The 26,683-nt window shown below is 49.0% G+C and overlaps 2 protein-coding genes across 9 annotated transcripts in view; one reads left to right on the forward strand and one right to left on the reverse strand.

The window, feature by feature from the left end:
- KIF17 (kinesin family member 17) overlaps window positions 1-11,870 on the reverse strand; it is a 50,980-nt gene extending 39,110 nt beyond the window's left edge. For 6 of the 8 annotated variants that reach the window (XM_081177369.1, XM_081177368.1, XM_081177367.1 and 3 more), the window contains exons 1-4: window positions 10,637-11,371; window positions 9,374-9,520; window positions 5,098-5,199; window positions 1,002-1,191 (exon numbers count right to left, since the gene is read on the reverse strand). In XM_081177369.1, coding sequence (XP_081033495.1) covers window positions 1,002-1,191; window positions 5,098-5,199; window positions 9,374-9,520; window positions 10,637-10,867 — 670 coding nt within the window. In that variant the 5' untranslated portion in view covers window positions 10,868-11,371. Of the gene's footprint in view, window positions 1-1,001; window positions 1,192-5,097; window positions 5,200-9,373; window positions 9,521-10,636; window positions 11,372-11,475; window positions 11,524-11,779 lie in introns of those variants that run through there. The other 2 variants (XM_081177364.1, XM_081177363.1) reach the window with 2 other exon arrangements.
- Window positions 11,871-12,794: 924 nt separating this feature from the next.
- On the forward strand, window positions 12,795-26,077 carry LOC308577310 (suppressor of SWI4 1 homolog). Its single transcript, XM_081177398.1, has 12 exons — window positions 12,795-12,949; window positions 13,055-13,225; window positions 13,888-13,989; window positions 14,950-15,000; window positions 16,270-16,440; window positions 20,203-20,279; window positions 22,038-22,145; window positions 22,624-22,747; window positions 22,968-23,046; window positions 24,394-24,523; window positions 24,664-24,824; window positions 25,582-26,077. The coding sequence occupies exons 1-12, from the start codon at window positions 12,932-12,934 to the stop codon at window positions 26,004-26,006; spliced, it is 1,617 nt and encodes a 538-aa protein (XP_081033524.1). The 5' UTR covers window positions 12,795-12,931; the 3' UTR covers window positions 26,007-26,077.
- The last annotated feature ends 606 nt before the right edge of the window (window positions 26,078-26,683 follow it).

Raw genomic sequence — 26,683 nt, forward strand, 5'->3', positions numbered from 1 at the left:
CTTACAAGCAGCAGCAGCAGTGAGTGAGCAGGCAAGCAGGCAAGCAAGCAAGCAAGCAAGCGCGGTGGGACAGGGCTTTTGAGATCAAGTGTTCGAAGTCCAAGGCCTTGCTTGCTGGGAAACATGCCTGTGCTGGGCACGGGTGGAACTACCTTTATTGAAGGAAAAGAAATCAGAGAGGAGGAAGGGAAGAGTGTCACCCCCACGTGCCCCCCTTTCCCCTGTGTGTGCTCAGGGACTGAATCTGATACTAACCCCACCACAGCTTGGTCGAAAGTCAGCAGGCAAGGCCTGCATATCTGGGGGGAGGGGGTGTCTGACTTCCAGAGCTATGCCTTTCAAAGTTGCCAGAGAGGATTTAAAATGCAGGTTGGCCATTGTGAAAACTGTTGAACGCTTATTGTCTTATACTGGGGGTGGGGGTGGGGGGAGACCGGAAGGTGGCTGGGCAACAGCTGGGGGCCCTTTGGAGAGACCGGAGGAGAGCATGTTCTATGCAAATAGGCAGAAAGGGACAGGCAATGCACGCCGTGGCCACACTGTGAGGGGAGAGAGAGGCTTCCTTATGCCGCTCTAGGCAAATGTATCCTCTTATTTGCTTTTCAAAATATGGCAACCCTAATCTAGTCCAACTTCCTGCAATGCAGGAATTTCAGCTAAAGTATCCACGGCAAGTGGCCATCCAACCTCTGCTTAAAAACCTCCAATAAAGGAAAGTCCAACACTTTCCAAGGGAGTCAGTTCCACTGTCAAACAGCTCTTAAAACTTCATTTCAAGCAGAATTGCAAGTAGCTTTGCTTCACCCACGGAGAAACAGACACCGCTGCCACCCGGCACCTTAACTCTAGGTGCACCAGTAGAGCACAGGCAACCTCTGCCGTGCCTGAGGCAGACCAAAATTGTTGAGCTTTTCTGGGGAAATCAAAGTTGTTGAGCTTCTGTGCTCCAGCCCCTGTCTTGTCTCATTCACATCCTCAACACAGGAATTTCCAGCTTTTACCTACGACATAGATCTCCATGTTGATGGTGAAGATGGAATGGGAACGGGAGGAGTCCTTGTTCATCAGGGTGTAGCCCACGGCACGGTTTCTCCAGCCCATCTCCATGATGCGCTCACACTGGGAGATGCTGTGCACTGTGTGCAGCGACAGGCCTTTCACGTAGACCCCTTTCTCTGGATGCTCCTTCAGCTGCAAGGAGGGCCGTTACAGCAAGTTACAGTAAAAGCTGCAGAAAGACACTTGAACTAGGAAATGACCAGAAGCTTGAGGGCCACTGCTATAGAAGGAGAAAGCTCTTATGCACTGACAGTGGCACTCTACCCCAAAGAACAAACCCCACAGAGCTGATGGGTTCCTAAATCTTTCCCCATCACCTACAAGCAAGATGGGCCACATCTTGCTCTGCCCATTTATACACTGGTGTGTTTTCCCAGATGGATTGCATCCGCTTATACACCTCTGGCAAACTGCATTTTTGGAACAAGAATTGCAAATGTAGGTCTTGTATTTACCAGTAATACAACAGAACTGGGGGAGGACTATCATACAGCAGAAGGTCCAGTCCCGAGTGTCTGCTGAAAGAATCTGGGTAATTGAAAGGCTGGGGAAGATCTGAGGCCTTGAAGAGAGCCTGCCATTTAGAGTAGAAAATATGAAGATAGCCTGGCTCATTGTAAGGCAGGGTCATCTGTTTATGTGTGGCATTCATGGACATGACAGAATGTACACAGCCATTAGCGGATGCAACACTCCCACCCCCAAACTGATCTATCTCTAGCATCTCCTGTCGTGAAGGGGTGATTCTGTAAGCAAGGCAGATGTTAACAATTAGTCCCCAAAGTGGGAGCAGGTGACAGGGCTGCTAGCATTCCTCAGCCCCTATAAATCTTTGTGTTAACCTGCTGAGGGAGGGGGAGAGAACATGCCATAGATTGGACTGCCATGTGGTGTCTGTAGCTGGTGCCAGAGAAGACGCCAATAAAGCCTGATAACCTGTGCCTACGTGTAAGTTTTTAGAAGCTTGCAGGGAGGACTTCGGAAAGTGACCTTCTCCTTGACATGGTGATATAGTGGCACATTTGAACAGGAGCTTTGGAGCTTCAGCACCTTGAATGTGAATGGCAAGTGGCTGTTTAGATGGCAGAAAGTGATCATCAATTCCAGGGGAAATGGCAGAAGAGTGCGCTTGTCTGTTTGGTGAGAAGCAGGCAGGGGGCCAGCTAGTTAATAGCTGAATGACCCTAGAGAGGCGGAGATGTAAAGGAGGAATATGGTCGGGTGTCAAGACCTAGAGTGGTTTGGAGCGAGGGAGACTCCTCTCCAGAAAGATCCTTCAGGGGGAGAAATAATTTTGTTTATTGCGACAAGCATATGTTCCCCCCATATACTGAAGGGCAGGGTTTAGTCATATTTTGCACTCTCTGAAGCTACATGTGAGGACTTTCTTGTTCCTGTAAGCCACTGGATAAGAATTCTGCTGCGGTGTTGGTGGAAAACATGAAACTGAATCGCCAGTAAAGTTCTTATGAAGGGGAGGAGTGGGAGAAACAGAAGCTTTGATGATAATAATAACAGGAAACCCCCTAGGCGGGAAGGTTTCAATCTCGTCTCGGAGTGGCCTGGGTTTTTTTTTTTGTAAACAGCCAGGACATCTTAAGAAAGACTGTAGCTTTTTGCAAGACAGAGAAGGGCGGACAGGTTGCGTCTCAAGAGCAGCACAGCTGAGGAAGCTTCGTGGGAGGAGGAAGGCAGGCCAAGGGAACAATCTATAACAGCCCCTCCCACTCCCCAGAATCAAGCTTCAATAGGAAATGGTTCATCAGAAGAGGCGCAAATGGGGTTCAACAGACTGTGAGAATGGCATTAATTGACCCACATCAATCTAGATGGGCTCAGGTGCAATTCAGTGAGGAAATTAAAATTAATAACGTATTAATAGTAGAGTTAAGGGATACGGGGCTGATATTTCCTCCGTATACAAGGGGTTATTATAGCCTGGCCAAATTTTAGAAGGCAGAGTTGATTGTAACTCCCTATGGGGGCCAAGCAGTAAAAACCAGTCTAGCCCAGGTGGATTGTGAATACAAAGATTTTACAAGGTCCTTACCAGTTTTAGTACATGAAAAGGATGTTTACACCTTTGCCTTATAGGCAATGATCTTGCTTTTAAGACAGCATTTAGCTCAGCTGTTGCCTGACCCTAAACGGTTAACCTTTGGTGAATCGTCTAGCCCAGGGGCCAGCAAACTTTTTAAGCAGGGGGCCAGTCCACTGTCCCTCAGACCTTGTGGGGGGGGGGAATGAACAAATTCCTATGCCCCACAATAACCCAGAGATGCATTTTAAATAAAAGGACACATTCTACTCATGTAAAAACATGCTGATTCCTGGACCGTCCATCGGCTGGATTTAGAAGGCGATTGGGCCGGATCCGGCCCCCGGGCCTTAGTTTGCCTACCCATGGTCTAGCCAATGTGTTGAGGAGCCTGTCACTGGAAATGTAAATCAGTTTGATTAAGCTTGTGAGTCAGCAGAAATTTCCTTGGCAAAGTCTGGTGAGAATATCGTGACTTCTCCTTCACCACTTCATGATATTGAATTTAAGAAAGAACTGCTTAAGGATCCAACTTTAGAATTATATAGAAGTGTGGGGGTGCCTAGGGCTGGCGCTGAACCAAGAGTAGTTTCATCTGGGAGGAAGGGTTACTTTATAGCCGGTTCCTTCCAAAGAAATCGGCCCCAGAGTGTGAACTGAGAAGACAGTTGGTAGGACCCACACATACAGAAAGACTGTTTTACATCTGGCTCACAAATCTGCCTTTTCAGGACACTTGGAGTTCAAGCGTACATTAGGAAAGGTTACTAGGGAATTTTATTGGCCTGATGTGTTTGGAGATGTTAAGTTATATGTCAGGTCTTGTGATGTATGCCAACGAGTGGGACATGACGGAGGTCATAAGCATTTCCCATTACAGCCCAGTGGTATTACTGGGGAACCATTCACTAAAACTGGAATAGTTATTATTGGCCCAATGCCACAAGCCACTCCTCCATTTGCCAGATCTTGGAGTCTGATGGTAATACTTGGGTTTTAGCTGCCTCCTTTGTTTGGATCCCCAGGAGAAAGTCTAAAACTTCAGCATGAAGCAACAAAATCAAATTTCCTGATTGGCTTGAGAACTGTGCTCTTTGCTATAAATCAGAGGTCAGCAAACTTTTTCAGCAGGGGGCTGGTCCACTGTCCCTCATACCTTGTGGGGGGCCGGGCTATATTTTGAAGAAGAAAAAATGAATGAAATCCTATGCCCCACCAATAACCCAGAAATGCATTTTAAATAAAAGGGCACATTCTACTCATGTAAAACACGCTTATTCCCTGACTGTCCATGGGCCGGATTTAGAAGGCGATTGGGCCAGATCCAGCCCCCGGGCCTTAGTTTGCCTACCCATTCTCTCAATCACCACATCCATCAGGCTCTACCCAAGTCGCCAGTCTGTTGCATGGCCCACCAGAGGCACCACCTCCTGCTCCAAGCAGGCTCCACCCCCATCACCAATATAAGGCAACCTCTTGGCACCCATGTTCTGGGGAAGGGCTGTGGCTCAGGGGATGAGTGCACATTTAGCATCCAAAAGTTCCCAAGTACAAACTCCAGGTAGGGCTGGAAAATACTTCAGACTGAAACCCTGGAGAATCTTTCCCAGTTTCAGTAGACAGTGTTGAGTTGACGGACTAATGGTCTGATTTGATATAAGATCCTAAAAGTTCCTACTTATTCTACTGCTTATTCAGATGCTGAACAAAAGGGAAGCGGGAGCAATGGAAAAAATACGAGCAAAGAGCCACATCACTGAGGGTCCTGGAATAAGAAGGGTTCTGGTGATGATGGTGACCAGGAAAGAGGGATGGATTTCACATACCAAGTTAACCTACCAAATTTTTCAATTCAGGTTTCTAATTTTCTCTTTACGTTCCTGACAATTCATTGTGTGGGGTTTATTTTTCTCACAGCGAACTGTCAGAATTCTGGTTTCTGGATTTTTGTTTTGTTTTTTGACTTACTTCAAACTAAGTTGCTAGTCTGGTGTCCTCACCTCCAGTTTTTGTTTGGTGTTTGGCCCAAGGAGGTCTCTGATGTCTTCGTTATAGATCTCCAGGTAAGAAGCCCTTACCAAGAACTTGGAGTTTTCGGCACACTGTAAAAAACCCGAAGCAAAAACAAGAATAGGCTTCTTAAGTTTCCAAGCTGATTTATACTCTGTCAGGATTGTCTGCTGGGAGGATGGGGTTCTTGATGGCATGATGACTGTGTCCTCCCTCCATATTAGAGGCAATGCCTCTGAATATCAGTTGCTGGGAACTGCAACTAGGAAAGCGCTGTGGCACTCATGTCCTGTTTGCAGGCTTCCCATAGGCACCTGGTTATCCACTGGGAGAATCGGACGCTGGACTATGATGGGCCTTTGGTCAGATCCAGAAGGGCCCTTCTTACATGCTCATGACTGTATTTTGAACATCTGAAACATGCTTGGAGCAGGTTCTCACTGTCTGGTCTGTACCACTTCAGATGGAAAGTGGGAGAGAATGCCCCATCATAATGGAAATTCTTGCTCTATCTACTCTAGCTACACAAAGGGAACCCAATGTTTCTACTCCGCTAGTGAAACCATTTGAATATGACCAAGATGCGGAGACTTCTGCTCATGGTTGTTAGGAGAGAAACCAATTTCAAGCCCACATCTGTACTCAAGACAAGCCACATTCTAGCTTGTTTCCTCCCTGGCCAGGGGCATACCGAGGAGCTGGTTAAGAGTGCAGGCCCAGAGGGGGTGCAAAAACTGCATGGCTGATGACATGTTGTGCAGCAGGCACCTCCTCTGCAAGCCCAAACCACACCAACCTTTCAGCTTTTCACAGTGCAGAGAGCCTGTGATTGTCTGGATGCCAAGGAGGTGAGGGTCTGGGAAGAGAAGAGGCCAGTCTTCAAGCGGGAAGAGGTGTGTGGGATGCTGCAGGAAAAGGAGTGGCAAGGCTGGCTGCTACTTTTTAAGGGAAAGCAACACTTTAAACAGCTGCCCAGCAGAAACTGAAGGCAGGGGCAAAAGTAGGCTTTATTTCACCTGGACCAAAGACCCAGTTTGGTGCCTCCCCCCCATGTGCATTTGCATACACACATACAGGCTGGGAGCCTCAATGGTGCTCCTCTGGAGACTTCACCAGGGCAAAAAACCTGGCTCCCCCCCCCCCCAGCTACGGCTCTGATTGAAGGGGGTGGGTGTTTTATTTGGGTGGAGGTATAAATGATGGTGATGAGCACCTGTGGATTCCTGACCATCAGAGTGGGAAGGCTGCTTCAGGCAGCTGATATTGGGTGTCATGGAAGGGGCAGCAAATTGTTAAAGATTTTGATTTATTATCACAGTATTTTTATGGACTAGGAGCAGGAAAGGTGCTTTTTGGCTTTTCTGCCTCAGGTGCTAGAAGAAACTGGTCAGCCTTGGCTACTATGCACCTTGATGTGGGGTGTGGCGTCACTGGCCACTCCTCGGGCATTAAAATGACTTAAGCCAGCTCTGGATAATTGGTTGAGAATACATTGTTTGCATGTCTGGACAGCAGACCGCAAGGTTCAGGTTTAGCATTTCCCACATTTTGGTTTGCAGCATTATAGGAGAAGTCAGAAAGATAATAGTTTGTGAGGTGGATATGTCATAAAGAAGCCATAGATCCAATTCCTGCCAATTCTCAAAAGTTCAGAAGAGAAACATGACTTCATAAAATAGATATTCATCAAGTTGGTGCTTGTTCAGACTAATTAACTGGGAGCAAAGTTGTGTGGCCCTCACCTGTTCTGAATCCCTTCCTATCCTTCACCTTTGCAAAGAAACTGTGGACACTTAAACGCTGCAGCTTCTTCAATTCTTAGAATCTAAGTGCCTTACCTTGGTTCAGAAGGGATTGCTGCTTCACAATTAGTATTGCTTCTAATTTCCTTATGAATACTGCACAATTATATTCCATTTATTTAGTCACTACTTGTAGACCAGATTAAAACAGCAAACCTAAAATTATATACTCGGTCCAACTGAATTCACATTGGATAAACATGTTTAAAGATTACAATTCTGGAAGAAACTTACAATGAACTCATTGGGATCTACTTAGGTGTTTAGGTTCTGAGTGACAGCACAGTGTGGTTGCTGTTGTCTTCAATAATTGCACACCATTAAAAAAACAACAGAAAACTTTTATGTGCTTAATTCTTGTTTATCTGACTGCTGGTTAAGGCCCAGGAGGACAGCTGGTATTTCCTAAATCCACCATCCTAAACGCCCAATGTTCTTTGGAAATTAGATTATATATTTCTGCCAAATCTCATGCGCCTTTCTATGTCTTTCTGCACCTGTGGCTCACATCTATGTGCCTTAAGCCAGCTTTTGCCAACCTGGCACCCTCCAGATGTTTTGGACTACAACTCCTGGCCTTGCCTTGCCTCACCCTCACTCCAGAAGCTTCAAGTATTTGGGTTGCATTTGTTTTTCTCCGGGGGACCGGTGCCAGTACAGTGCTCCCTGCCCCCCATGCCCTGGCACAGTAAGGAGCAGGAGAGGAGCAAACTGCTTGTGCACATTAGATCATGGTTCAAAATAAGTTATTTTTAAACAATGAGTTTGAACCAGGCCAGCATCTCTCTACTGCACCTGAAGGCAATAGGTTGTACGTCACAGAAAACTATTATTTTCTGCCCACAGGATTCACTGCCTGAAGCAGCTTCCCAACTCTGCCTAGTGGTATGGCTGGTCATAACTCTTGCTGGTTAACTGGAGTCACATACAGGTCACTGAATTTCTCTATGGAATGAAGTACTCCACCAGCAAGGAAAAAACCACCTTACAATTATTTACATGATCACATTTCCCAGGCAGAAAGAAAGACAACTCAAGAACCACCGATCTTGCTATGGTAGGGTTACCAGACATCCCCGTTTCCCAGGGACAGTCCCCAGATTTACGAATAAGTCCCTGGACAAATTCCATCCCCGGAATGTCCCTGGATTTCATCAAACGTCCCCGGGAAATGCAGCAGCGGCAGTCTCAGCAGCCCGGAGCAGTTGGCTCTGGCTGGCTTCAGGAGCTGCTTGGAAGTCCCCATGTGACGGTGGTGCAGGGGCTCCAAGATGCAGCTTCCGGGCTGCCTCCACCTTCCCTGACCCCAGCAACTCAGCTGTGAAGGGAGGCTTCATGCTGCCTATTGGAGCAGCCTCTCACCTCCTACTTGCGTGCAAGCAGGAGGGGGCAGGGATCTCTCAGGCAGGGGGAAGCCTCCCTTCCCAGCTGAGAGATCCGTGCCCCCTCCTGCTTGCACGCAAGTAGGAATGGGATTGGGGCTGCTCCAATGGGAAGGGAGGCACCGTGCTGCCCAAGCCTCACTGCTGCTCTTGGCCCTCCTTCTCTGCCTTCCATGCCTGACCCACCGCACACTGCTTCACCACCACCACCAAAGAACCAACAACTCAGGGGCTGCCTAGGCTCATGGAGAAAGGAGATAGAAGCCTCAGAGGAAGGGGAAACGTGGCGGTTGAGGAAGGGGAAACGTGGCCATCGCTGCAGCATCAACGTCCCAAACATGTAGTATGTATGTATGTATGTATGTATGTATGTATGTATGTATGTATTTATTTATTTATTTATTGAGTGAGTGAGTGAGTGTCCCCGGATTCATTGAAAAAAATCTGGTAACCTTATGCTAAGGGTTGCTGGCTGACTGACTTTCATTTCATATCAGTCTGTTTTACTTCAACAGCTCTGCTCAGAAAACTCAACCAAAACATGACTTTGCTCTCAGGAGCAACCTGTGGCTCACACTCCATGTTCTTGCTCCCCTCATGCAAAACGAGTCTCTCACCCACTTCCTGGTTCACAGCTTGCTTCCAAGCCAGAATCAAAATTCCATTAAAACTGATATTTGTTCTCTTTTGGAGGTAATCAATGCTGTGGGGCTCTGTGTTGCCTTATCTGTTGTGATGTCCCTGCTACCAATTTTAGATGTCTTTGGGGAGATTATGACTCGGCTAGCATTGGGGGAAGTCGGGGTGGGGCTTCTGGATTTTCTTAAGCCAGTCTTGGATTTAATAACTCACCTAGTAGCAGGAACACTGCAGGGAGCATTTCGATAAAGAGTTTGTCATGTGCCCTCCTTTATTTGTCCCCTATACAAGTGTACCTTGCGTATCAGTTTTTCCAAGACAGCTAAGGTTCAAATTTTATCAAATCAAGTGTCCAAAGAGAGGCCCTCTAGATATCAGAATTGCTAATTGTGTAAACAAGCCCTTAGCCAGCTAGTCCATTGGACAATTTTAATCATATGTACCTGCACACTCTCAAATAAGTGTTCAAATGCTCTGGGAATTATGCCCTTCTGGGAAGATGGATCCAGAATCCCTTGCATGGTAAAAGACTTCCCACTTCCCGTCTGCCCATAGGCAAAGATGGTACCATTATAGCCTTCTGTAACACCCTGGAATTTAAACAGAAAATGCAGATTAATAATAACCATCAGCTTGGATTTGTGTTCTCAGTTCAGTGTCTACCCTTCCTCAAGAGATTTTGTTTGCAGGCAAACTAACCACAGGCATCAGCTTCTATTAAGATCCACTCAAATATTTAATTAGAATAAGCAAGCATCTCTGGGAGTGTTTCAAAAAGAATTGGATATGAGATAGCATGGATGTAGGGGCTCCATAGCCCAGGGCTTACAGAAGTTAGAGTTACTGCTACTTGCAAATTCTGCGATGAATTCTGTGATGAATTCTGTGTAGGCAGAATAGTCTTTCATACATATTGTCCTATAGATCAGCAGGGAACTTCAATTCCCATCATCCCTCATCACTTACTATGCTAATAATAGAGTGCAACAACATGTGGAAGACCAGAGACTCCCCACCCCAATAGATAACCATCAGTCTTCTACCATGCCACAGCTGAATTGCAATCTGATCTAACACAGGGCCCATCATCATCTACAGGAGAAAGGGGGGGGGAGAGGAAATTGAAAAGTGTGTGTGATATATTATTATAACTACATACTGCACTCTTTCCTGAGGTATGTCCCTTTGAATTGGATTTACTTCTTGGTAGTCATAGAATCATAGCATTGTAGAGCTGGAAGGGACCCAAGGGGTCATCTAGTCCAACCCCCTGTAGTGCAGGAACCTCAACTCAAGCATTCCTGACAGATGGCTACCCAAACTCTGCTTAAAAACCTTCAATGAAGGAGACTGCATCACCTTCTGAGGTCATGCATCGGCCTGCTCTGTAATTTTGTTTTGAGCAGGTTAACATGAAATGAGGGCCCCAAGTCTGAAAAAATTAAAGGCCATTGCTACAGATTTTTTCTGCTCCAGTACCTTAATTTCCCCCCTGCTTTAAGTTACCCACTTCCCTAGGGTAAGCAAAGTATGAACGCACACACTTAAGTACAGTATGTGACATTTATATCGCTGAGCTATAGATTTCCCAATAGGTAAAGGTAAAGGACCCAGGCAGCTTTCTGGATCTGCTTCTGGTGCAATGGAACACCACGACGGAAGCCAGAGCGCTTGAAAACGCAGTATCTGCAGCTGGTTGCACTCACCTCTATGAGGGGGTAGGCAATTTCATTATAGATTTGCTCTGTGTTGTGGCTCATGTTATACGCCCCATCAAAGGTGAACTGTTTGGGTGGGTCTTCTGATGCCATAGGGTTCTGGATAAAGCACTGGCCACAGGAGCTGTCCATGTTGACCACCACCTTGCAGCCCAGCTGCTTTTCACGCTCATTCAAAGGGCGGCAACGCACAATCACTTTCACCGCTTCTGAGGCCATCTTCAAGGCCCATGAACTTGGGCTTGGAGACTTGGTGTGGGGCTAGGGCACGTTACTTCCAGCACAGGAAGTAGGGCTTGTGCTCACTTCAATGGAGGGTCAAGAACAAGGCAGTAGAAAAAGGCAGCTTGAAGGCCAGCTGCTGTGCTGTCAGACAACTGGCCAAGGGTGAAGACTGTTTTGCCTGGCAAAGCAAGTAGTACAAAACAGGTAATTCCTTTTGGGTAAGATCAGTGCAGGGGGTGTGACCGTAACAGGGCAACATGTGCTACACCAGGTGACGAATTTTCTAGGAAAATATGGGACACCTGAAGTGCCACAAGAGAAGTGCCAAGAATGTGAGCGGCCAAAGGCAGTACTATGCTAGGGCAGTGGGGTGGGAAGCCTGGCAGAAGAACAGGTGTTCTTCCTTGGTCTCGCTTTGGCAGGAGCCGCGATGAGCAGCAGAGGCCTTTCCTCAGAACCTGGAATGTGAGTGTGACCTCACAAAGACCCTGCTAGGCAATGAAGCTCCGCGCAACTGGGCATGGAAGCCCTTTTCTTGCTTCCCCCAAGGACTGGGCGTTGCTGAAGGGAACAGTGGGTGGGGAGACACGCATCTGTTTCACCTCTAATTCTGCCAGAGATGATCCATTAAGGGGGCTGTCAAGCCCAGCCTTTGGAGCTCCAGGCCCTGGCAGCCTGAGCAGCTGGGAACTGGCACAGCCCCAGGGGGCGCAGAGGGCGGGGAATGGGGGCAGCTGGCCCGGGAGGGGGGCCTTTCTCCAGCACCGCTCAGGCCTGGCCCACAAGCGGAGCAGCGGGGGAGCAGCTGAGGGGCCCGGGAGCGCGGGGAGCCTCACCGCAGCCTTACGGGGGCTCACGCGAGCGTGAAGGCGGGATCCCGCTCCGCCGGCGCAGCCCCCTGCCTACCCGCCTCGGGGGTCGAGGGAGGGCGGAGCGGGGCTGGGCGGGGCCGGCATGGAGGGAGCCTCTCGCCGTCCCCTCCGAGCGGGCCTGGCCTGCGGAGCGCCGCTTCGCCGTCCAGCCCGACCGCCCGCCGCCGGCTCCTGGCAGTGGCAGTGGCGGCGTCGGCGTTGCTCGGGCGACCGGCAGCGTCTCTGGGCGCGCGGCAGCCTCCGAGGCGGGGCGAGGAGCGCCGCAGTCCCGCCGGTGGCTTTGGCCCTCGCCCCACGGACGCAGACCCGGGCTAAGCAGGGGAGCGGAGGCCCCTTCCTGGGGAATTGTGCGGCTGCTCCGGAGCCCCAGCGGGTTTTCATGCTGAAACTTTAAGAGCAGCTCAGGAAAACTGGCTTCCCGCCCCGAAATCCTTTCGCGGTGAACTCGGGGCTGCCGCGGGATGGTAAAAAACTGCGCTCAATCCTACGCACGGCCAAAAAGCGCGACCCCTGAATTGCCCCGGAGCATTAACACTTTCGCATTGGACTGGATCCAAAGGTGCGCGAAATTACGCACCAGGCGCGGCAATTCGCCGCCGTCTTCACTCAAAAAGAGCATCTCCGCCGGCTGCCTTCCAAGCATTTCTGCCCGACCTACATAGTAAAGGATACAAAACGCTCAGAAATTTGGTGCTTTGTTTTATACCTGCGTGTGCGCTTTAAACCTACAAATACATGCAGCCCCCCCTCACCCTTGGGGCAAAAGAGAGTTGAGATACAGGAAAGAGAATCGGGGTCGAGGAGAAGGACCCGGCTGGAGGCGGGCGCGGCCGGGAGTTTCCTTAGGGGACCGGCCGGGCAGCGCTTCTCTCGTTTCACTTGGCCGGGGGGGGGCAGCTGCTCCCCGCGGCTGAGGCCTCGCCTTCCTCCAACTCACTTCGCAGAAAAGCCGCTTGTTCCCAGCCCCCCCGCCGAAGTGCCCGGCCTGCTCGGGGCCAGAACTGCGAGTCCGAGGCGCGGCCAGGCAGGCGGGCCGCTTTCTCGGACCGGAGATTCGCGCGTCTAGGGGACGACCCGGACCGCTGATTGCGCGGCACTTCCGGGCGGGGCACACGCGGCCGGAAGTGGAGGGGACCGCGTGCTCGCTCTTTCTCCGGAGGAGCCCGAAGCAGCCGCCGCCGCCGCGATGGGTCGTCCGCGCAAGGTGAGGCCTGGGCCGGGGAGGGGAGTGAGGCGGGAGGGAGCGGCGCCGGCCTGCCTGCCTGCCTGGCCGCCGGCCTTCACGAGGTCTCGCGTTCCTCCCTTGCAGACCAAGAACCAGAAGAAGGAGCGCGCGGCCGCCCAGCTGCGCGGCCAGGAGGAGTTCGGCTCCGTCCCGCACTCCTTCGTCTTCCACCGCGGCCGCGTGGGCAAGACCCTGCAGCAGCTCATCCTGGATGTCCGCCGCGTGATGCAGCCCTACACGGCCTCCAGCCTCAAGGTGAGGCCAAGGGGAAAGGGGGGCGGGTAGGAGAGGCCTCTTACGAGAGGAAATACAGAAATTGGGGCTTCTGACTGATTCTAAGGGAATATAGGCTACTAGATGGGGATGAGGAATTAAATCCACACATAAATGCCCAGAAAACAGTTTGGTTCTCTCTACATACATTTAAAAATGTGTGGTCTTGGACCATTTTTGTTCAGAACAATAAAACATTGCTCCAGTCAGCATAATCTTCTCCCTCTGACAGGGGCTGTCTAAATTCTGGATCATTTAGGGGGTGGGCTGTGTGGTTGTTTTTAAAAAATCTTGCAAACATTTTGCCAGTTATACAGATCTGTGTTTATGAAGCCTGGATCACATAGTACCAAGCCATTTTGCATATTTAATGCAAAATGCTAGTCCTTGCGCTTGTTTAGTTTTGTTGCAAAAGTGTTCAAGGATGTAGTTGGGAATGGCTGGGGGGGGCAGGTAGGGTAAGAATACCAGAGGCTTTCCTGAGCACATGTTTGCTCAAAATGGATTTCTAAAACTCTAGTAACTTCAAAGCATTTTACTTCAACTAATTTAATTAAGTAATTTAAAGACAATTCTATGCCCTGGTTTTTGTCTGGCAGCACAGACAGCAGAGCCACACTGATTACAGGTCTTGACTTTTTCAGGTGCGCAAGAAGAACACTCTGAAAGACTTTGTGGCAGTGGCTGGACCTCTCGGGGTGACTCACTTCCTGGTGTTCACGAAAACCCCCACCAATATCAACCTTGTAAGTTAAGCAGTGAGAAGTTGCTGAGTGGTGGCAACAAGTGGTTCCGATATTGTTCTGCCCTGCTAGTCTTGTGTTTTGGTTCTGTTAGAACAGGCATAGGCAAACTCGGCCCTTGAGATGTTTTGAGATTACAATTCCCATCATCCCTGACCACTGGTCCTGTTAGCTAGGGATGATGGGAGTTTTAGTCCCAAAACATCTGGAGGCCCGAGTTTGCCTGTGCCTGTGTTAGAATGTGCAACTTGAATTCTTTCTCTCTATATTGATGCTTTTCAAACTCTTGTCTTCAAATTGATTTGTCTGTTGAGGACAATTTTGTGTTGTCATTGTGAAGCTTTTACTCATGGCAGGAGATTCTGGAGCATGTACTAGATTTTACAGTCAATTCCTATGGAGCAGTGACCAAGCTTCTTGGGCCTCGTTGCTGAGTGTGAACTGAGTACAGCCTCCTAGGACACACAAGTCCCCCTGCTTGCCCCGGACACTGATCACTCCCTGCAATATGTAGTCACAGAGCAGTCTTCCCCAACCTGATGCCATCCAGAAGGGCACCAGGTTGGGAAAGGCTACCATGAAGCAGTATGGCAAGGCAGAATTGTCGGAAAGGCTTGTCTGGTACTGACCCTCTCACTGAGGGAGTCCTGATAAGCTTCTGAAGAACTTTATCATTCTCCAGAACCCTGCTTTGCATGATGGACTGTTGTGAAAGCTCAGGTCCTCTTCCTCTTATACCCTCTGTTGGTTTTGTTGGCCCAATTGAAGTATCATTGTAACTCTGCCTGATGACCTGATGCAAATGATGACAATGTGTTTTGCTGAGTGAAACCTGTGATTCTCACTTCAAAGTAAACGCACTGATGCATCTGGATTTTGCAGAACACTAAAAGCAGAGTTTGAATTATGACAACCAATCTGCCTGTGGTAGAGGCTGCTCTGATTGATTTCTCTCTTCCTCAGAAATTCTTCCGTCTTCCTGGTGGGCCAACCTTGACCTTCAGAGTTGTTCAGGTACCAGTTGCTGGAAATAGTAGAAATAGTTAGAATACAGCTGCCTCTGAAAGACCCTTTTATAGCTTGCTAAGGTTAGAAGGGTTTTTTGCTACCTGTTCTTTCTAGTGGGTTATTTATTTATATATCACCCTTCATCTGTAGATGTCAGGGTGGTTCACAGCATAAAAATACAAGATTAAAACAAAATACATAATAAAAACAAGAACAAAAACCAAGCAAACCAATAACCACCCTCCCACTCCTCTTACAGACTGCTAATGTGGTGTGCTGTGAATCCTTGACCTAGGTGAATTATTTATCTGTACTTCAAGACAATCTAAATTTTGCAGCCTGTATCACTTACGTAAATTGCCTAATTTATCCTGGCTTTATCACTACTGAACATCATATTCAGTCACCCCTCTAGCTTCAGGGATTTCAGGAGTACAATTTCCTAGCATATATTTGCTGCTATGAGGTCTAGAAACCTTTTTTTTTTTTAAACGAAAGCTTGAGATGCTCATGAAGCTGAACCAGTACCAAGTCTACAGGCCTTCTGGATATCAGGGTTTACATCAAGGATGGGCACTCCAGATACTGCTGGAGTATAACTCCCATTATCCCTGACCTTTGGCTGTGCTGGCTAGGCCAGGTGTGAGTTGTAGTCCAATAGTGGCCACAGGGTCCCCACCACTAGTTTACAGGTGGTGAGGAACTACAGTGGTGCCTCGCAAGACGAAAAGAATCCGTTCTGCGATTCTCTTCGTCTAGCGGTTTTTTCGTCTTGTGAAGCAAGCCCATTGACGGATTAGCGGCTTTTAGCGGCTTATCTGCTGATCGGATCAGCTGATAAGCAGCTTAGCGGCTTAGAAAAAGGGGGGAGGGAGGAAAAAAAACCAGCAGGAACTCGCAAGACATTGTCGTCTTGCGAAGCAAGCCCATAGGAAATTCGTCTTGCGAAGCACCTCCAAAACGGAAAACTCTTTCGTCTAGCGAGTTTTCCATCTTGCGAGGCATTCGTCTTGCGGGCACCACTGTACCTCTTGGTGGTGGGGCACTACTGTGGTGTACTACCTCTTGGTAGTAGTGCAAGATTCTCTATTATTATTATTATTATTATTATTATTATTATTATTATTATTATTGATTATTATTTAATTAGATTTGTATACTGCCCTTCATCCGAAGATCCCAGGGTGGTTCACGAAAAAACAAAAACAAAATGAGAATACAAAGTACAAGAATACCCCTCTGCTGCTGGTGCCTCACTCATCTGTTTCACTTCAGTATTCGCTCATCAAAGATGTTGTGTCAACCCTGAAGCGGCACCGGATGCATGAGCAGCAGTTCACCCACCACCCACTCCTGGTCCTCAACAATTTTGGCCTTCAGGGCATGCACATCAAGGTCATGGCGACTATGTTCCAGAACATGTTCCCTTCCATCAATGTCCACAAGGTAGGTGTGTGCTGGCCTGGAGCCTGGGGGAAGTCAGCTTGATGGTCCTGCTCTGCTACTCAGATGCCTCTGGCCCTGGCCTCCCATGGGGTGTCATACAGGTCAGCTCTGCCCTGCTTCTCAAAAAGAGCGTATGTTATTCGTAACACTTGTGTCTTCTTCATCTGCAAATCTCAGGGCAAATTTACTTCTGTGAGGTTGGTTAAGTGGGAAACGTGTGGCCTCAGTTAAGGTGTGTCTTGGCTTTACCATGTTAGATTGGAAGTGAAAGCTCACATAGTTGGAAGCTTCTTAATAGACAAAAAATATCCCTCACCTAGAAAACATTGGGGAGAAGGCAAGAGTGGAACCTACTCCCTGATGTGAGTTAGAGAGGTTAGTTCTATAGAGCATTCAGTCTGAAATGGCACCTCTGTGACAACAAAGCTAGTGACAGGATGACCTCATCCAGGATATATAGAGTGTGTTTGTGATTTAGACCTTCTTTTCCATTCTGGAAAGGGATTGTGGAAATTAATGTACCGTATTTTTCGGCCCATAGGGCGCACCTAGGTTTTTTTTGGGGGGGGGAGAAAAAAAATTATTTTCCCCCCAGGCGCAGGGCTGGGGCGGGGGAAGCCCGAGCTTCCTCCAACCCCAGCCCCCAGAACAGGCTGCTATCCGCAAGCCTAGGGAGCCTGGTGGGAAGGCTCCCTATCTGCCCGAAGCCCGGGGCGCGCTGAACTCAGCACGCCCCAGGCTTTGGGATGCAGGCTGCTATCCGCAAGCCTAGGGAGCCCGGCGGGAACTCCCGCGGGCTCCCAAGGCTTCTGGATAGCTTCCTGAAGCCTGGAGAGCGAGAGGGGTGCACTTCAGCGAAAGGCTGCATTCGTCCCGTAGGACACACACACATTTTCCCTTCATTTTTGGAGGGGGAAAAGAGTGTCCTATGGTGCGAAAAATACGGTATATCTTTGTGTTGGAACTGCAGTGCATCTTGACGCCATTCTTGTGCAGTGGGAATCATTGTAGAGTTGAAAGGGACCAGCCCCCTGCCCTGCAGGAATCTCAACATGTCCCCCATCCAATCTGAAACCATACCAGACCCTACATAGCTTGGCAAATGTGCTAACAGTCTTTTTACTGCTCCATATGTGGTTGGGCTCCAGCTCCCACCAGTGCCAGCAGCAGGGCCAAAGGGCTGGAATACTGTGAGCTGTAGTCTAGCTACATCTGGATGGCTGCAGGCACCCCACCTCTGCCTATGAATTGGAATTCCTTACCCCTTAAAAGGAAGCAAGGAACAGGGAAGTATCTGCTCACAAATGGTCCTCATAGCGCAATAAAAAGGTAAAGGGACCCCTGACCATTAGGTCCAGTCGCAGACGACTCTGGGGTTGCGGCGCTCATCTCGCTTTATTGGCCGAGGGAGCCGGCGTACAGCTTCCGGGTCGTGTGTTTGATACCAGGGGCACTTGAATTAAAACTGGAGGGATGTGTCACTTGCACTTAAAGAGATGCATATACATTTTCTTGGTCAGTTCTCAGGACAGTGGGCTAACCCCCCTCCCCGCATCATCCTGCCTTCAGTTCTATTTCTTCCCACCCCAGTCAGGACTGGGCTCATGTGGTGCTTCTGGGATTCCCTGTGTCTGTTAGCTGCGGGGTAGAGGGTGGTGAGAGAATCTCTAGAATATTGTAACTGCATTTCCATTGAGGGATGGGGTTCAGTGCTGGATAGAAGACCTTCCTGCTCCAGTAGGCATCGAGCAATTCAGAGTGATGACATCAGTATTGTGGCCGTTATTTTTTTTAAGGGACACCTCACCCCTTCTTGCCACCTTAGTTCTAATGGTGGAACAGATGCAAATGATGATAGCACACCTTTGACATGCTCTGTGATGGCGCTGGTGCATCTGTGCTTGGCTCCTTCTGCAGTTGGTGCTTCTAGCATTAAGCTGTGGCAAGTACAGCCTCTCTTCTTTGGACGGTTTGTGGGCAAATGAGGCAGAACGAGTCCTGAGCTGCTTGGGATTTTGTGCTTTGTTTCTGGATTCCCAAGGTCCTTCACTGGATAGCACTCACTTTATATGTAAATACCTAACACTCGTCACTAGTGGGGAAAGATTCCAGGGATATAAGAACAGGATGCAGCACAACTTACTCTGAATCAGCGCTGTGTTTTGGGATATATTGCATTGGTAAGTCAGGGGTCCCTTCACCTTTCTAAGCTCAGTTACCGAAGTTGGATACCTAGAGCTGCTACAGCTAAGTTGTGCACTAGTAGAAGCTAGCACACTGAGTCCTGCTAGCAGAATGGGACTTCCTGTCTCTCCGCCCAGAAAGGTCAAGAGAAGCCCCAGGAGGAGGAGGAGAAGGAAGATCATTCCGTCTGCCGAGCAGAAATGCTTGTGCAGACAGAACGATTGCCTTAGCACAATGTTGAATTGCACCTCAAGAGTACTAGGGAAATTGGGTACTAGGCCTCCTGGGTTCTATAAAGGCTGTCACAGCTAGGGAATCTTCATTGCCACCTAAAGTACTTGTCAGATGAGGGACTTCATCATCATCATCATCATCATTTATTATTTATACCCCGCCCATCTGGCTGGGTTTCCCCAGCTACTCTGGGTTGCTTCCAAAAAAATATTAAAATACAGTGGTGCCTCGCAAGACGAAATTAATTCGTTCCGCAAGTTTTTTCTTCTTGCGAGTTTTTCGTCTTGCGAAGCACGGTTTCCCATAGGAATGCATTGAAAATCAATTAATGCGTTCCTAGGGAAACCGCCTTCAGACCAGGTCCGGGGACAGTCTGTCCCCCGACCTCTTCTGAAGGCTGGCGGTGGGAAGAAAAGCCCTTCTTCCCACCTCCCGCCCCGCAAGCTCCGGGGACAGGAGGGCTTTGCTGCCGACCCCCAGCATTTTAAAATCTCCCCGGGACAGCAGAGAAGCTCCGCCCCGCTCCCGGTGGCCGTGCAGAGCTGCCTGCGGTCCTGGGACCAGCGCAGCTCTGCGCCGCCATCCCGAGCGGGGCGCTAAGTCCCGCCCCGCTCGGGATGGCGGCACAGAGCTGCCTGCCGTCCCGGGACTGCAGGCAGGTCTACGCCGCCATCCCGAGCGGGGCGCTTCGCTCCCGCCCGCCAGCATTTTAAAATCTCCCCGGGACAGCAGAGAAGTCTCTGCTGTCCCGGGGAGATTTTAAAATGCTGGGGGTCGGCAGCGAACGCTTTGCTCCTGCCCGCCAGCATTTTAAGATCGCCCGGGGCAGCGGAGAAGTCTCCGCTGTCCCGGGAAGGCAGGCAGGGGGGAGCAAAGACTTTTGCCCCCCCGCCGGCCTTCAGAAGAGGTCCAGGACCTCTTCTGAAGGCCGGCTGTGGGCGAAAGTCTTTGCTCCCGACCGCCAGCAATTTAAAACAGGTCCCCGGAGATTTCCCTATGGGCTTTCGTCTTGCGAAGCAAGCCCATAGGGAAATTCGTCTAGCGAAGCGCCTCCAAAACAGAAAACCCTTTCGTCTTGCGGGTTTTCCGTCTTGCGAGGCATTCGTCTTGCGGGGCACCACTGTACAGTGGTTTGTTAAACATTAAAAGCTTCAGCCTTCAGATGTCTTCTAAAAGTCTGGTAGTTCTTCTCTTTGACATCTGGTGGGAGGGTGTTCCACAGGGCGGGTGCCACTACCGAGAAGGCCCTCTTATATGCCGTATTGTGAGCCTTGGTTTTCATGCTGTTGTGTCTCTTTTCTCCTACCCTGCCCCCCCCCCCACCCACTGCCTGCCCCGCCCCAGGTAAACCTTAATGCCATCAAGCGTTGTGTACTGATCAACTATAACCCAGACACCCAGATCCTTGAATTCCGTCATTAGTAAGTATCTTCTGTTTCATGCTGTGCTCCTCCCCAGTGCTGAAGGATCAGATCTGAGCTCACAGTAATCTGCGTCTGCAAGAGGGACATATTGCATGCATGGCCACTTTCATAAAATATTTTTAATTAGTCTGTGTTAGCAGTTCAGTCCGCATTATGCATGCCAAACATTCCTATTATTGTGCTCATTAAACCAAACACTGTTTTGCACTGGAAGGATGTACACTCAGGGAAGAAATACTTCTTTGTGGCTTTGGTTTGATGATAAAAGATAAAGCTCAGGGCAGCATACCAGGGGTACATCCTATTTTATCCTTGCAGTGTAAAAGGTCACCAACCTTTTTGGACCGGGGCACATTTCAGATTTTGAAAGAGTGCAGTTGGCACTAGTCACAAAATGGTACAATATGGCTGCTGGGGGGGCATGGCATGGCACAAAATTAAGAGAGTAGCCACAGTGAAACGTTTCCTGTAATTGTATTTCTATATAAGAAAGGAAGACAGGAGTGCCTGGCGTCCTCTGGTCCATGGGGTCACAAAGAGTCGGACACGACTAAACGACTAAACAACAACAAATATAAGAAAGGGTTTAGCCTATTGAATTTCAGCCTGACACACAGCAATTAAAGGCACAAGAATCCTGTTTGCCTCCAATGCCAACCATAAACCCAAGCCTAGGATTCCATCCTGCACCTACTTACAAATATTACTTCTGAGGAAAAATGTACACCATTGTTCTGTAAGTTAACTAGTTAGTGAATTCTTAATGCATGCCTAGTTTTAGCTTCTGCACAGCAGGAGGCATACCCAAGCCTCTTAGCAAAGTTTTCACATTTGTCTTTGGAGGGGAGGGGGATTTATTATCCTCCATCCACACTTGTTCTGTAGTAGTACTTGCAGAAAATAGCTTCTAGGTGTGCCTGATCTCAGATAAGCCACCACAGGAAAGATGCCTTCTGGGAGTTAGGAGGAAAAGAAGGGCAAACTAGGTGCACATGGTGAGAGTGTGGTCTGCTGGTGTGTGTCTGGTCTTAAGCTGCTTGGGAACAGGAGTTTAAGGGATTGCTGTCTGGTGGTGTCACACTACTTTCTTTTCAAGGTTTTTTTTTTTAAAAAAATATTTTATTAAGGTGATTTCAATTAAAGGTAATACAGTGATACAGGAAAAAAGAAGGAAAAGTGAGAGGGAGAAAACTAATAACAAAGATACATATCAAAGTGAAAAGGGTTTTGAACCCTGGAAAATTTATCTAACCAACATTTTTTCTAGTATATTATGCCACCTGCCTTGTTGGGGCCCACAGCAACTGGAAGACAGCAGGTCGTGGGGATACTTCCCTGGATAAAGTGAGAAGCCAAGGAGTTTGCCCCTGAATCTAACAGCTAAATTTTCTAGATTGTATTCCACACCCCTAGCTGGAAGCCAAGCTTGTTTCCAGAGTTGTAAGAAGATTATGTCAGCTAATATAGGAGCAAGGCAGGGATAGCCCCTGCCCAGATGATAAGGTCAGCACATCACATTTCACATACTGACCCTTGCCAGAAGCCTCAGGCAGAATAGAGAAGAGTCTTTCCTAGGCCTGCATCCAAATAACCTTTAATTGGAGACGCCAGTGACTAAATGTAGGACCTGGTACATGGCAGTGCATATCTGCTCTGCCTCCTCCACCCTTACCCACCAAGCACAACAGCGGTGGCTTGCTCCTCTTGCTTGATGGAATGCCTCCATACACCTCTCCTGCCCTTGGTGTTTTGCAGCAGTCTGAAAGTGGTGCCTGTAGGAATAAGCAAAGGGCTGAAGAAGATCATGCAGGAGAAGTTTCCTAACATGAGCCGTCTGGAGGACATCAGTGAACTATTGGTTAGGTGAGAAAAAGACCCTCCACCTCCCCATAAAGCTAAGCCCCCACTCCCACCCCATTCAAAGTGTAGGTTCATTTTGGGTCCTGGGGCAGGTTGAGCTGTTCTTAGCAGAGCTAGAGACTCAGTAGAGACTAATGGTTTGTGAATAAGGCAGGATGTAAGGAGGTTTGTGCATTTTGGGCCCTATTTCATGATGCCCTCGCTCTTATTTTCTGTTCCTTTTTACTTCTTCGTGTATGTTTAAACTCCTGTGGAATGCCAAACCAGCTTGATTCTCATGCTCCCACTGATACATCCTCTTCTTTATTGGCACCCATTCTTTTTCCACCCCACTTCTTCCCTTGTGTGTCTCACCTTGCTTGGACTGTAAGCCTGAGGACGGTAAGGCTAGTGTCTTTTCTTGCCTTGTTTTATGTGCAGAGCTCCTCTGTTAGCAGCATGCCAGGAATAATAGTGTTTTCCTTCCCTCCCTGCAATGCAGAGACATCAATCTTTCTGAGAGTGAAGCTGAGCAAGATGGCAGTCACAACACCACAGAGCTGCCTCAGGCCTACGCTGGCCGGGGGAACATGAAGGCCCAACAGAGCGCTGTCCGCCTCACCGAGGTCAGGCCATGGAACTCTGGAGCTCACAGAATGGGAGTGGCTGGGGGGGGGCAGCATAGAGCTGACCTCTGCTCTTCCAGCTGCTGTCTGCTTCAGCAGTGAAAGTCCTGATCATCCAAATTGGGATAGCCCTGAGGGCTGCCAGGCTCCTGCAGGTGGTGGAGTGGTGGTGGTGAGGATATCTCTGACCTAATGAAGTCTCTGCCTCTTTTCCCAACAGATTGGCCCTCGAATGACCCTGCAACTGATCAAGGTGGAGGAAGGGTTAAGCCAGGGCAATGTGCTCTATCACAGCTTCAGTGAGTGTCTTCTCCCTTCATGGAGCCCTCCTCTCCTGAGCTTCTATGTGGAAAACAATACCCCCACCCCACCCCCACAAACACACTTAAAAGGCTGTAGAATATTAATCCGCCAAAGGCCTGGTTGAAGAGGAATCTTTTTGCCTGGCCCCTAAAGGTGTATAATGAAGGTGCCAGGTGAGCCTCCCTGGGGAGAGCATTCCACAAATGCCACTGCAGAAAAGGCTCATTCTTGTGTCGCCGCCCTCCAGACCTCTTGAGGAGGAGCCACACAAAGAAGGGCCTCAGAGAATGATCTCGGGTTCTGGGTTGATTCATATGGTGAGAGGCGGTCCTTGAGGTATTGCAGCCATCATCATCATCATTTTATTTGTATGTCGCCTTTCCACAGTTAAAAACAATGCTCAAGGCGGCTCACAACATGACAAGATTTACATAATTACAAAAGTCATAATAAATAATCCACATCAAAATTACACAACCAAATGGAAAACAATTTCCACATAAATCAAAATCTAAAACTAAGAATACAGCATTAACATAACAGTTTAAAATGACATAGGTAAAAAAATAACAGCAATTTCAAAAACAAAAATGGAGCCCTCTCTGCCCAGCGGCAGCAGTCCTTTATGGAGCCCGTCAGGCCCCGCCCTGGGCCAGGTGGTGAGTGGCAGGACGGGGGCCCTCAGTTGCTGAGCAGGGGAGTCCTGAGCCATTTAAAGCTTTATAGGTGAAAAACAGCATTTTGAATTTAAAGGTGGGGGGAAGTTAAAGTGAATAGCTAGGGGTGTACCCCAGTATTAAAGATATTGGACAATAAGTCTGTATAACTTCCAGCCATGTTCAACAGTGCATGAATAAATCTGCCATTGCTGCCTCCCCAGAACAGCAAACACAGGCTGTTGGGCATCCAAACATGTTGCATTCAGGTTGGTGAGCCTGTTGTCAGCCATCGCCATCAGTTGCTGAGTTGTGTTAGTGGTGCCACTGTCACTTTCTTAGATAAAAAGCACTTGTATGTGATACCTGCTCCCACTGGGTTCCCAGCTGCCCTCTAAGGGAGTAGATATTGAGTGGAACACAATCACTCCATTGGTGAAGCATTTAAGCTTGCCGGATGGAAGGATCTCTCTCGGAGCCCGCCCACCCCAGTTCTGGGGTTTCTCCCCTTCCCCACCTGCCAGTTGGGGAGAGAAGCCCCAGGTCCACCAGTGGGACTCATTAGGTTGGCTCCCGCTAAGCATAACTGCTTAATTGAATCTATCCCCATGTGTTTGTTTTATACTTGCTAATGTGTAGTGTCAACGTTCGCAGCTGTTGGTTTTAATTTCTCACTCCTGCCCTCAGTTTATAAAACGGAGGAAGAGCTCCAGGTGGCCCTGGCCCGGAAAGAGGCGAGGCTGCAGCTGAAGGCTGAGCGGCGCCGCAAGCAGGAGGCAGATGTGGAACGCAAGCAGGAGCAGAAGCAGGCTCACAGGTGAGGGAGAGAAGAGCCAGAACCTTGCGTCCCACAAAGCTGCTGTCCCTACATGCACACATTCCAAAGTAGCATGCTGCTTTGCTTTGGGAGGACCGATATGTGCACTTGTGATTGTATTGTTGGTTTGCGGGCTGCAGGAAGAAGAGTCTGGAGGGGATAAAGAGGAAGAAGAAGCAGGCAGAGGGAAGTGACAGTGATGCGGAGGACCCTGGGATGCAAGAGGACCAGAAGGGGGATGAGCCGTCAGACGATGACATGGAGTATTATCGGCAGGAAGTAGGAGAAGAGCCGGATGAAGGTTGGTATCTAATTACATAAAAAAATTCCTTCCAGTAGCACCTTGAGACCAACTAAGTTTGATGCATGTATCTGAAGAAGTGTGCATGCGCACGAAAGCTCATACCAATAACAAACTTAGTTGGTCTCAAGGTGCTACTGGAAGGATTTTTTTTATTTTGTTTCGACTACGGCAGACCAACGCGGCTACCTACCTGTAACTGGTATCTTAATTAGTAGTGCTTAAAAGACTTGGCAGCTAGGGACCCTCCTGGATGCAGCTGATGAAAACAGTTGTGCTTCTGAGCATGAGCTGAGACACCTGCAAGGTAAACGCTCAGGTGCATCTATCCAAGGGGAGAGGGAGGAGGGACACTGCATGGGTGAATGCTACCTCCTAGCTTCGTATGGACCACCAGTTATACCTGTGTTACATGTAATAGTCTGCTCAGAAGCAGCCACCGTCCCACCCTTTTACATGGGACCCTGTCCTAACTTTCTGACCCTGAGTGTTGTTCTTCCAGAGTGACCAGATGCAGAGGAAGGGAACATTTTATCAGCAATTTCCTAGTCCAGCAGGACAAATTGCCACCTTCCAAAATTTCCCCTTTGTAATCTACAATGCTACAAGTTTTGTTTTTCTCTTCCAGCAGCGCTCTGTTTTTCTGAGGGTCCTGACATACCACTTGAAGACCAGTGGCCTAAAGAGCCTTTTGGACTTCAAGGCAGCGTAGAGGCTGCAGCTATCTTTATCTTCTCTCCTTGTGACCCTCCTTTAGATCTGTTTCCACAAAGCGCTAAGAGGAAACGAAGGCCCAGTCAGTCCACCAGAGCTGGGAAAAGGCATAAATGCACCCATCCTGCTGGTGACCAGAGCCCAGCAGCATCTGCAGGGACCAGCAGCACCAAGGCAAGGAAGCAGAGGACCCCACGGCCCGCCCAGTGGAAGCAGCAGAAGTTGAGAGGCTTCTCTCCTCAACAGCACAAGGGGGCCCAGAGTCCGCAGCCGAGGGAGGCTGGTCAGCACAGAGTGTCACCAAAGGCCAGGAGGAAGTGGCCCCAGGCCCCAGGGCAGCACCACACCCGGCGGCAGCCTGGCTCAAGGCCCTGGGGGCAGGGCAAGTCTGGACTGCGGCAGAAGCCGGTGCTCAAGGGGAAAGGAAGCTTCCGAAAGCCCGGACGTTCAGGGAAGAGGCCAGCCTAGAGCCCTGGGCCTCCCTCTCTTGGTTTTGTATAGCTGTTTGCAGGATACATATACCTACTGATTCACCGTGAGCTGCCTGCCTTTGTCTGACTGTCTCTGTGGGGCTTGCTCTTTCCCCATTGCTTTGCAAGGCACAAATATCTTTGAATCGCTACAGAATTGGCCAGCGGTGTCTGTCAGCTGGATATGGTGGCTGATAAGGCTTGTTTGCTGGCAAGGGGAAATGGAGCAGGGGGAAATCAGTTGTTGCTGGAATAGTGGGAGATTGAAGACAGCTGAAAAGTGTGGTGGCTGGTATCCACTGGAACTGGTGAGGCAGAAGGGTGAGAGGCCAACAGTAAGTGGAGCCCGAGCCAAAAGTGGGCCGATCCCATTCATTTTGTTTTCTGCCTCTTCCTAGAAGGGCAACACTGATAATAAGGGGGGGGGGACAGATTGGCATGCTGTTTTGCCCCCTGTACATTGATCAAGAGAAATATATCTTATAGGAACTACATACCCTTCAATCTATCCCTCCATTTCTGTTTTGGTGACTGCTGAATTTAGGCTGTAAACATGTTTGAGAGGATCCACAAAGTGTCCAGTTTTCTGTCCTGTTTGAAAAGCTCTTTGCCAAATGTTTTCTTCAAGTCCATGTGTCTCACTTTTCACCTTCGAGTCATAAGTTCGTTGGCATC

This window comes from Podarcis bocagei, assembly GCF_964188305.1.
Source record: "Podarcis bocagei genome assembly, chromosome: 17".
NCBI lineage: Eukaryota > Metazoa > Chordata > Lepidosauria > Squamata > Lacertidae > Podarcis > Podarcis bocagei.